The 12285-nt window shown below is 44.4% G+C and overlaps 1 protein-coding gene across 3 annotated transcripts in view; it reads right to left on the bottom strand.

Annotated features, from left to right (window-relative positions):
• The window catches only part of THUMPD2 (THUMP domain 2 tRNA and snRNA guanosine methyltransferase), a 392304-nt gene that overhangs the window by 368107 nt on the left and 11912 nt on the right, over positions 1 to 12285 (bottom strand). For all 3 annotated transcript variants that reach the window (XM_078649056.1, XM_078649054.1, XM_078649055.1), the window contains exon 2: positions 3821 to 3953. In XM_078649056.1, coding sequence (XP_078505182.1) covers positions 3821 to 3953 — 133 coding nt within the window. The remainder of the gene's footprint in view (positions 1 to 3820; positions 3954 to 12285) is intronic.

Here is a 12285-nt window from a genome sequence, read left to right as displayed (position 1 = left end):
CCCCTTTACCCAAAAACCCCAATCTAGCCCTGAACCCTAAAAATACCCCTTTACCCAAAAATCCATACCTAGCCCTGAACCCTAAAAACACCCCTTTACCCAAAAACCCTACTTACCTATACTTACGTTGTAATGGTATGCGTTGTAAAGGTATATGCGTTGTAAAAAAATGCGTTGTAACGGTATTCGTTGTAATGGATCATGTGTTGTAAAAATTGCGTTGTAAAAGTATGCGTTATAAAAGTTGCGTTGTAACGTGTGCACACCTTAAAAACATGCTTCACTTTTCAAAAACTCCTTTGTGAATACATGTCACAACGAGGTATATAATAAACTCTCCAGCTATATTATTACAGACTTAATGCAGTTACATTAACCTGGAAAAAACATACTCTGGCTGAAAAAAATGTACTGCAACCAGATACTGGGTTTTAAAAACAAAGGAACCCAATAGTCGTCAGAGACCTTAGGTAGACATTACATCATAGAATAGTGGCACCCATGTATAGGTAATGTAACAAAACAACGAATTTTATTAATACTAAAAATAATAAATAAGACAGTTTCATACAGTAAGCACAGCAATAAATGATGGTGCAGTGTATGGGAGCATAAAACGCTCTCTGAGCGCTCTTCAGGGTGACACACACAAGTGACAATAGTGATCAGAGAACGTATGCAAAATTAAGAACACAGCCGGTAATCTATTATAATCAATGTGGCAAAAGTCATGGTTAGCGTCGACGTTTCAATCCAGCAATCCAGGGATCAGCATCAGGGCTTTTAAAAGTGAGCCAGAAATAATGAATTCTGACAGATAGTCCCAACGAAAGGGATTTGGGTAGGGGGACATGAAATTTAAACTCAACCCGGGCTGTGTTGCAATGGCCAAACAGAGAGAATAAATCTTCCAAAAGCACGATCCACAAGGCTCTTAGAAGGGTGCAGGCACCAGGATGAGCGGTATCACTACCTGCAGCCACTTAAAACAAGAAAGACACATCTTATGAAAAAGACAAGCTGTACTTGTCCTTATCAGACCTTCTTAAATATTCTTTGTATTTATATTAGCGCCTGTGTGCTATTTACAAAACAAGATTAACTTTTACTACAGGCAGTGATACAAAAAAATGATACTCAAACAAGGTTTTCAAAATCATAAAATACAACGGACATTGGTTCATATGTTGCATAACTTCAATGTGCAAAAACAACAGTTGATGGACATAATGCAGAACAATGTCATACATTCACCCCAGTACAGAGATCTGGGCCTAAATCCATCGTTTTTTTGCTCACCACACCACCCCAGTTCAGACATGGCCATATGTAAATCAGCCTTGACCCTGTGCCTCATGGGAACAGTCCAGCCTGAACTGCCAAGCCATGTCTTCCCTGGACCGGAATCAAGCATCCTAGGACCGGTTTCTGGCTATCAGCCGTCTTCAGCCAGGATAGCTTGACTCCAGTGGTGTAGAGAGCAATGACTCACGTCTGAGCATACCCATCCCACTCGGGGTGACAAATGCAAAAACAACAGTTGATGGACAGAATGCAGAACAATGTCATACATTCACCCCAGTACAGAGATCCGGGCCTAAATCCATCGTTTCTTTGCTCACCACGCCACCCCAGTTCAGACATGGCAATATGCAAATCAGCCTTGACCCTGTGTTCGGTCTGGACTGTTCCCATGAGGCACAGGATCAGGACTGATTTGCATATGGCTATGTCTGAACTGGGGTGGCGTGGTGAGCAAAATAATGATGGATTAAACCCAGATCTGTGACTGGGAGTGAATGTTTGACAATGTTCTACATTCCGTCCATCATCTTTTTGTGTTGCATTTTCACCCTAAGTGGGAAAGGTATGCCCAGACGTGGGTCCCGTGCTCACTACGCCACTGGAGTCAAGCTATCCTGGCTGAAGATGGGTGAAACCCCGAAACCAGTCCTAGGATGCTTGATTCTGGTCCAGGGAAGACATGGCCTGGCAGTTCAGTCTGGACTGTTCCCATGAGGCACAGGGTCAGGACTAATTTGCATATGGCTATGTCTGAACTGGGGTGGCGTGTTGAGCAAAGTAATGATGGATTAAACCCAGATCTGTGACTGGGAGTGAATGGTTGACAATGTTGAACATTCCGTCCATCATATTTTTGAGCTGCATTTTCACCCTAAGTGGGAAGGGTATGCCCAGACGTGGTCCCGTGCTCACTATGCCACTGGAGTCAGGCTATCCTGGCAGAAGAGGGGTGAAACCCTGAAACCGGTCCTAGGATGCTTGATTCTGGTCCAGGGATGACATGGCCTGGCAGTTCGGTCAGGACTGTTCCCATGAGGCACAGGGTCAGGACTGATTTGCATATGGCTATGTCTGAACAGGGGTGGTGTGGTGAGCAAAATAAGGATGGATTAAACCCAGATCTGTGACTGGGAGTGAATGTTTGATAATGTTCAACATTCCGTCCATCATCTTTTTGTGTTGCATAACTTCAATAGCCATCAAACATTGGCAAGATTTATTAGATCAGTTTGCTGTTTCGCTCATTGAATCCCAAAATGCTAATGAACATTTGTTTCAGCCCAAAAGTGTTCTTGTTAATCGGCTCCTTTGATCCCTCTGGTTATCACAGTTCATGTTGCATTTCTTTTTTTTTTTAAACAGACAATTTTCATAAGGGGCTTATATAAATGTCATCTGCACAAAGGTTATGGTGACTTCTGTCCTCTTTTCATAACCTACATGAATCTTGATCTATCCAATCAGACCAACGGAAGGCATAGAGAAACCAGCAGCTCATTTGGTGATAAACAAAATAAGATGGTAAGGCATCTCATCGCATCTCGGTTAGCCTCACTGCAGTGGTTGCTAATACCAAATAGAATTCTATGGACTACACAGCCAAGGAAAAGACCACTGTCATTCATGATAATAGTTTGCAATTATGACTTCACCTGCCAAATCACACCTATCTCACAGAACTACTTGCTGGTCTCAACTTTCTAATTAAGCTGCATAGACATACAGGCCATCCCTGTAATTACCATAAAACTTTGGAATTGCTTTACCATTGAGCTTTGTCAGAGAGAATCTTTTTATGTAACAGTGACTTTTAAAATGCGAGTCCAAGTTTAAAATATTTCTTCTGTCCACGTGTATGACCATCTTGAGGACATTTGAAGAATGATGGCCCGTAATCCATCTTTTAGGAATAACAATTAATGTATGTCCGGCAATTAAGCACTTGTCAACTCTTCTAGTTAGCCAAGATAGAGGTCATGTTAATGTGAAAGAAGACCATGGTGGGAAGGCAAAGGCAGGCTAGGTGCGGAACATACAGACGTAGAATTTATGATTTCGGGAGTCATTTGCAGCCAGATGCTTTCCATGTTCCGGTCCAAAATTCGTAATTACTACTCAAGGTCCATTTTACGCTTTAGTGGCCAATGGTACAATATGCAAACATCCTCATTGATTATTTTGGTCATCCACAATTCTGCACATCAAGAAGAACATTTGCTAACAATGTTTCTGCAATCCCCGCTCCAACGCCTTCAACATTTTTCTAGTACCTTCAAGAGACATTTTTAGTAAATGTGATCATGTTTAGCAAAACAAAGTTGTATTCAGTATATTATGATTCTCATAGTATAGGAGCAATCATGCATCAGTCCTAATTATTGTTACATTCTTATAACAAACATACTGAAGCAGCCAGAAAGCCGAATCATACTAACATTGCATTTCATTTGTTGGAACATTCAAAATGTATAATAACCAATAGTATACAGGATTATTTTCAAGAAACCCACTTTACCTCTATTCGAAGAAAGAGTAAGCGGAGGCTCTTTTTTAAGAAGTAGAAATAACCGTTCACCAGATTTAATCCTCTTCAGTTTGCTCACATCAGGCTCAGCAGTGAAGAAAACCTTTCCCAAGATGCACTCCACCTGTGTACAGCCACATAACAATTTAGTAAAATGCCAGAAGCAAAATATAAGTTAATGATAACAGACTTACTCAGAGAAACGGGAACCAAATTCAAAAATATCCCTCACAACTAAATTATGCCTGGATGGGTTCTATCTATCCAACTGGCATAATCTCTGGGTTGGTCAGGAACTAGAACAGCAATAGTTTCTGGAAAGCTTAGCAAATGCATTGCTTGAATAATGCATTTAAAAAAAACATTTTACAGTAAACCTAAATGATCCAGCTGTCCTCACAAGTCCACTTTTACTTCAAAACACTTTGGCTTTGAGTATGCCTAGAACATTTTATGCAGAAGAAAGGGTCATAGAGCCATATGAATGACCTATTTTAGCTACAAATTAAAGTGTGGATAGTGAAGAAAAACACTTGCTACTAATCTGGAAAATTTTAGAATTACTTGAATGATCTGGATCTGACTGAGTTGTTGGAATGCTCTTTCGATAGGGTAGTGAGCACAAATTCACAGTATTCAGTTAATCTCAGCCAGAAACCTGAGCTCAACATAATAGCCATGCTTCCATACAAATAGAATACAAAGAAAGCTCCACAAACGTATGTAAAAGACCAGGAAGGCTGCTTAATACAGCTAATAAAAAGTTCAAGACATCTTTCCTATGAACAGTACTTTGAAAAAAACAGAACAAGCCTTTAAAGCAATTTTTCTGGAAAAGGGCCTGGATAAATAATTGATGGTTGTTTTTCTAGGTGCTTCATTCCATTATAGGCACATTACTGTGATATGCAGTATGTGGTAAGAGTAGAGAGCAAGATTGTAGAATGCCTCTCACAAATGTCAGTAAAAGGGATTGTGAAACAGTTGGAAATGGAAGACAGAGTGAACAAGGCTTTCTAAAGAAGCAGTTGGAGGGTAGGTATCGATATTGTTTGTAGAGCAGGCACATTTTCAAGGGCATCTTGGAACTAGCGTCTTCTAGTTCATGACAATAAAAGACTTATAAGGCAACGAGGAAAGCCAAGATTGAACTTGTTTGCTGAAACAGGAAAGACTGGACTGGTTTTTAAGATGCCAAGGCAATTTGTTCCAGAGTTTACAAGTAGAAGAAACAAAGCTTCTACCGCCCCAGGATGCTTTGCTGACTTTTGGGGACTGTCACAATTTTGGATGCGGCCGACGGTAGAGCTCTCTTGGGTATCTACTATTTGAAATTCCTAATCTCCGGACCTGTGTCATGAGGGGATTTTTAAACCATGCAGAGTGCCTTAAAGGCTACTCGGTTCTTGACAGGAAGCCAATGAAGCTCCACTAATGTGTGAGAGACAGATTTGAATTTGGGTATTCTCTCAAGGAAACAAGATGCTGAGTTCTGTAGTATTTGAAGTTTGTTCAGAGATCGATATTGAATGCCCAGAAAGACCGGAAATCGGCATCCTAGCTGATGTGGGGTGATACCTCGAAAGCTGCCCAGGGGTGCCAGTTTCCAGTCCATGGAGGAACTAGCCTGGCAGTTCAGCTGGACTGTTCCCATGAGGAGCTGGATCAAGACTGATTTGCATATGACTGGGTCCAAACTGGGGTAGCATGGTGAGCAAAAGAACAATGGATTTAACCCTGATCTCTTGACTGGGGGTGAGCGTTTGAATTGTTTCAGCATTCCTTCCATCATCTTGTAGTGTTTGCCATGTTTGCCCTAAGTGGGTCCCTGGCTTGCTGTGCCACTGGATTCAAGCTAGCCAGGCTGATGAGGATGATACCACGAAACCAGTCCCAGGATGCTTGTTTCTAGTCCAGGAAGGACCTAGCCTGGCAGTTTGGCTGGAATGTTCCCATGAAGAGCAGGGTCAAGACTGATTTGCATATGAATGGATCCAAAATGGGGTTGCATGGTGAGCAAAAGAACAATATATTTAACCCAGATCTCGATTGGGGGGAGTGTTTGAAACATTTCAGCACCCTGCCCATCATCTTGTTGGGTTTACTTTTAGAAAGTTGGCATTATCCTGACTAAATCCTCTAGTACCTCTTTCTGATAATCCACAACTGTCACTTGGTAGCCTGCTGGGAGGTGCGGCTTGGTCTCAAGAAAGGGGGTAATGAGTCCTTGGCTGGGAGGAGGTAAGACTTTCCCCTGATAAGATGTCATGTGCCATGTTCCTACCAACTCTATAAACCTCAAAGGAGCCTGCCATTGTTCAAATAGCCAGTGGCATCAATCCCGGTGTGTGTGTGTGTGGGGGGGGGATTATTCAGTTCCTAGACAAACCTCAGGGATGCCTCCAGAGCTCTGACCAAGGGAAGAATGATTAATTCTGCTATGTTGGATTTTAGCATAGCAGTACACTGTGGGACTATTCAGGGCAAAACCATCTGGAAGTGGGTAGAGCTGCCCCTGGGAACCTTTTCCCTATTGGTTAGGAGGTCACACCCACCCACAAGATAGTGTCAGGCAGAACAGTGGCACCCATGGCTACCTTCTTCAGGACACTGCTGAACCTGTGGAAGACAAAAGAAGGACCCCACCTGCTGAACTTGGAAATCAGAAAGAGGTCTGCACCTACTGTAACCTGTTGAGAGAAACCAAAAGGGCTGGACCTGTTCCCACTTGAATCCAGGACAGAGAAGTGGACTCCAAGGGCTAATTGACTTGTCTTCTGTTAAGCTAAAGGGTTACAAAAAGCAGCAAGAAGCCCATCTTGCTGAAGCGCCCAGTTGACCAGTTCCAAATGGACTTGCCGTGGACCCTGCTGGCGTCTTACCCTGGAGTGAGTCTTAAATGCTAAGTGGTGTCCCTAAGGTCTTGGGGGCTTGCATAAGTGTCTGAGTGTACTCCTCCTGCCTAGCCCTAAAAGCTGGCTTTTAGGAACGGTTCCAAGAATTTCTGCCAAAAGTACCAGAGGCTACCACCACACCGTCGCCTCACATCGCTGGTCGAATGCAACTTGGCGGGTTGCCGTACTGGAAGAAGTTGAACTTCCAAAAATGGTTTTAAGTTTGAAGGTGAAGATCTTCACCAGGATAAGACGCTTTGAATATCTAGCCAATTAGGGATATTTCCTGGACACAAAGTTTAATTTTCTCCCACTCTGAGCTTTTCAAAGGTTTAGCAGCCCCGGGGGATGGGGTCCGTTGGGCCTTTGGAAACTTGGGGAGGACAGCCGTGCGGCCCCTCCCCCCTTAAAAAATTAGTTGGGCCTCATCGGTTGGGGTCCCCAGGGTCGTAAGAAGCCAAGTGAGGGGAACTGTGTGCCTGCCTCCCACTGAAAAATATATCGGACCCGGGGTACTTGGGACCGAAATAAGCGGGAGAGGTGGGCAGCATGCCCCAACCTTAAAAAAGTTGTTACACCACAGGGGATAGGGTCCCCGGGGCCAGAATCAGCCTGGAGAGGGGGCCATGCACACCCCCTCCCCCCTAAAAATAAACGCCTCATACCCCCGGGCCCTGGCCCACCCCAAAGGGGTTTAAAAAACAAGCGAGAGCCAGAGTGTTTTTTTAAAATTATTTCTGTTTTGCTGTGGTTTTGCGGATCCGCCGCATATTTGCTGCAAAATTTATATATTTTTTTTAAACATGTTTTGGCCCCAGGCGGGCCCCGCCCCTTTATCTTTATTTGTGTTGTTTTTCTAAGACCAGGATCCTAAGATCGCTGCCACAACTTACTGGTTGAGGTGGTGGCAGACAACCAGATATGTAACCTGATTGCTTCGAAGTGTGAATGAATCATTCAAGATTTTTATCGTAGCTTGCTTCAATCAAGACTCTACAGAAAGCATTATAACTGCAAATCCAAACAGAAAACTGGGTAACAGTAGATTTTATATATGAATTGTTCACATTCATAAACACCCTTTGTCAATACATGAAGAATAATTGAAGAATCAAATAAATTTTGCTAAACGGCGCATCAAAAAAGTGAGCGTGCTTTTAAGTGCGTAGTGACATGTTGTGCACTGGTGACATATGATTAGTGACTTATATACAGGTGTGTGGGGGGGCGGGAAGGCAAAAGAGTAAGGATCGTTTGGCCAGTTTCAGTAATCAATTATAGTTAATCCAGTATGCCACTTCCGGTGGCTTGTGTTTACTGAATATTCTCAGCTTGTCCAAAGGATTTATATCGTCGACGTTTCGACCCTATGAACGCCCAATTCGTGGGTCAGGTGTGGGTCTTCTTCAGGACTAGGGGCAGGAGAGGGGGAGAGGGGTGATGTGTCACCTGTTGGTTAGATGAATCTGCCATCAGGTCAGGATTTGCACGAAGTTATTAAAATTATTAAAAACAGTGAGCGGCAAGGATTAGTTCTGCACTCACCTCTGGGACCCCTTGTGGATTGGACCCAGGATAGGTTATGATAAGGAGTCTGGCTCTCTTGGGGGTGGAAGATCCACGCAGGGAACCTCCCAAGTCAGGTTTTACCAACCAGAGACACATGGAGAAATCTCCACAAGGAGACGGATCTACAGATGGTAGTCCTCCCTCCGGAAGTAAACACTGCCTGCACGCCCACCACCGCACCACAGACTAACATCGCCCCCAACACAGAGAGGCCAATGCCTGCCAGGGATGCAGTTACCCGACAGGCACTGGATAACTATTTTACCATTGAACAAACACTTGCCCTGAGTGAAGGGTGCATGCCAGCTGTGACCCCACCAAGGGCAGCCGGGTTGCACTTAGATCCAGTGATTAACTTATCCAACTACACCATGACCAGTGCGGAAAAGGATATCCTAGACAAAGGATTATCTTATGTACCGACAGCCATACCTGATTCTTTTCAAGTTAAACTTGAATTGCAACGGTTCTTTCAGGAGATCAGATTAAAGTATTTCTTCACCAAAAATACCTCAGCACCTACACGGGCAGCGACTACCTTTAGACCACCATCAACTGTCATGCCCGCATCGTTTATGACGAGTGACAGAATACTTGCATTTGAAAATATTGTCTTAGAAGACACCATGCACCTGATGGAAGAAGGAAATACATTAGATACAATACTAGTAAGGAGGAAAAGGTGGCACTTTATGAGCTTTCAAAAAATGATGCCATTGTGATAAAAGCGGCTGACAAAGGGTGAGCGATAGTGGTACAAAATACCCAGGACTATATCAGCGAGATTGAGCAGCAGTTACAGGTACAAGACAGATATCACAAGGTTGCAAAGAATCCAACATTGGAGATTAAGGCTCTCATAGAAGTAGCCACCCAAGGAGGAATGGATGAGGGTTTCCTGAGTCGACATGAACATGACTTCCTCAACCAACAGGAACTGAGGATACCCACTTTATACACTTTACCTAAGGTGCACAAAAGACTGGAAAATCCGCCCGGGAGACCCATAGTTTCTGGCTGTGGGTCCATTCTTGAGCCCCTGAATCAATTCATGGATCATTTTCTGCAACCCTGGGTGCCAACAGCAACATCCTATGTGCGACACAGTATGCACATAATCCAGTTACTTGAGGGTCAACCATTTGATGGTAGAAAACAGATATTGGTTGCCCTCGATGTGTCATCTTTATACACATCCATCCCTCAGGACAATGCAATAGAGGTCATCAGAACCACTCTAAACAGAAGACCTAGACCGCATACTGACTTCCTTATTGAACTCTTGGAAATAGAATGAAAAGGAACTATTACATTTTCAGGAGGCAATTCTACTATCAGTGTAAAGGAGTCATAGGCGCAACATATGCCCCAAGCCTAGCAAATATATTTATGGACAGATACGAGGAAGAACACCTGTATGACCTGGTCAACCCATACCTTGACAGAATTGATGTCTGGAAAAGATACATCGATGATGTTCTAATGATATGGTCAGGTGATGAAAATGAGCTGAATGAGTTCCAGACATGGCTGGACAACAGGAGTGGATACATCCAGTTCACAATGGCCCATAATAGGGAGTCAATTGATTTTTTGGACTTCACATTCAAAGCTGAAAATGGATTGATATATTGTGATTTGTATCGCAAACCGATGGAGAGGAATACGCTGCTGATGTATGACTCACACCACTCAAGAAATTTGAAGGACAACTTGCCCTATGGGCAGTACTTGAGGCTTAGGAGAAATTGCTCCCAAAGAAAAGATTTTTTTCAAGAAGCTAATGACCTGACAACAAGATTGAAGAACCGTGGGTATCCCTCTGGTTTATTGAAACGTGCTATGAAACGTGTCTGGTACCAACCCAGAGACCTGTTACTTGAGACTAAAGAGAAATCTAAGGAAACCAGTGGTATTGTGTGCGTCACCACGTTTAACACAAGGAGCAATGACATACAAAAGATCATACAAAAGTACTGGAACCTGGTGGCAGGCGAATTACAGATGGTACAACCACCCTTGTTTGCCTTCAAGAGGGGGAGCAACATAAAAGATACAGTGGTTAAAGCCTTTCTAGAACCCCCCAAACAACCAGACCTGAGAAGCCTGTTGAATCTTCCACCGGTGACAGGGCACCACAAATGTGGTAATTGCAAGGCTTGCGACTTTTGCCCAGAGGGTTCAAGCTTTACCCACAACACCAGAACATACAAGCTAACACACTTCACTAATTGCAACAGCTCACGTGTGATTTATGCCATCACTTGCCCTTGCACACTGATTTACATTCAAAAGACAATGCAAAAAGTGAAAACAAGTATCCTACAACATATGAGCAGAATTAGGTGTAGCACACTGGAGGCACCTCTAGTGGAACATTTCAGCACACACAGTTACAAACCTGAGGACATCAAATGGAGGGTCTTGGAAAAGATAATTCCCAACGCCAGAGGTGGGTCCATCTCCAAGTCACTCAACTACAAAGAGTGTAGATGGATACATTCTCACCATAATTCTACCTTTCGGGCAAATAATTCCATTTAGTAGTATATGGATGTTAAAAAGAATAAGTACGCATTTTTGATATAAAGCGAGATAGAATTGTGCAAAAATTGTATGATTATTTGTTGTGCATAATGTTCACATGTCCAGCTGTGAAATTAGAAATGGCATCTGTTGCATGCCATCACAAACCTCTTGAATAACATTTCCCAGAGCAATCTGCTTTCCTAGACGGCCTTAAACATCCCTATAGCCCTTTGATTCACATGTAATCTTTCGGTTGAATGTAGGTGTCGAGCATACCACCACGTTGGCTATCGACCATCCCTAGATGAATAAAAACAATTCTTGCAGCGGACGCTCCACTTTCCTTTCAATGTGTCAGTTGAGAATGTTGTTACGGCCCTGACAGTGAATTTTGCCGGCATTATAATATTGAACCTCAGTTTGAGTCACAAAGAAGCCTAATTAGGGCGGGGTACGATTCCGGACTTTTTGAAACGATTTACACAAAGACGTCAGTGTAGACGAATTTGGTTTGAGCTCGGTTCAGTAAATATCATTAAAACGTTTTGACGGGCTGCTTATGACTTGTTGACAGGAGGCTTCATGTAAATAATGCTTCCTGGGGTTGTTAGGTGACAAGAGAAGCCCGGCATCAGTGGTTACCTGACGTCAGCAGAGCCAGCACCCGTGCAAGCGTGAATATTTCGCTGCCTAGTTGCGAGGTGACGCTTTAATGGCACAACGTCCTCGATGAAGAAAAATCAATCCTTGACACTTATAGAGCGCGCTACCTACCCGTAGGGTCTCAAGGCGCTGGGGGGGGGGGGGGTGCCGCTACTGCTCGAACAGCCAGATCTTCAGCTTCTTCCTGAAGGAGAGGTGGTCTTGGGTCAGGCGCAGGTCGGTCGGGAGGGAGTTCCAGGTCTTGGCGGCCAGGTAGGAGAAGGACCTTCCTCCTGTAGTCGCTCTTCGGATGCGGGGGACGGCGGCGAGGGCGTGGTTGGCTGATCGGAGGTGGCGTTTGGGAGCGTAGAAGTTGACTCGGCTGTTGAGGTAGCTCGGGCCTTGGTCGTGTAGGGCTTTGTGTGCGTGGGTGAGGAGGCGGAAGGTGATTCTTTTGTTGACGGGGAGCCAGTGAAGGTCTCTCAGATGTCCGGAGATGTGGCTGGTTCGTGGGATGTCGAGGATGAGTCTGGCTGAGGCGTTCTGGATCCGCTGGAGTCTCTTCTGGAGCTTGGCGGTGGTCCCGGCGTAGAGGGCGTTGCCGTAGTCCAGTCGGCTGGTGACGAGGGCCTGGGTGACGGTCTTCCTGGTCTCGGTGGGGATCCACCAGAAGATCTTCCGTAGCATGCGTAGGATGTTGAAGCACGCCGAGGAGACGTTGTTGACTTGCCTGGTCATGGAGAGGGAGGAGTCCAGGATGAAGCCCAGGTTGCGTGCATGGTCTGTCGGTTTGGGTGCGGTGCCCAGGGCGGGGGGCCACCA

This window comes from Lissotriton helveticus, chromosome 6 (genome assembly GCF_964261635.1).
Source record: "Lissotriton helveticus chromosome 6, aLisHel1.1, whole genome shotgun sequence".
Lineage (NCBI taxonomy): Eukaryota > Metazoa > Chordata > Amphibia > Caudata > Salamandridae > Lissotriton > Lissotriton helveticus.
This window is presented reverse-complemented; position numbering and strand designations above follow the sequence as displayed.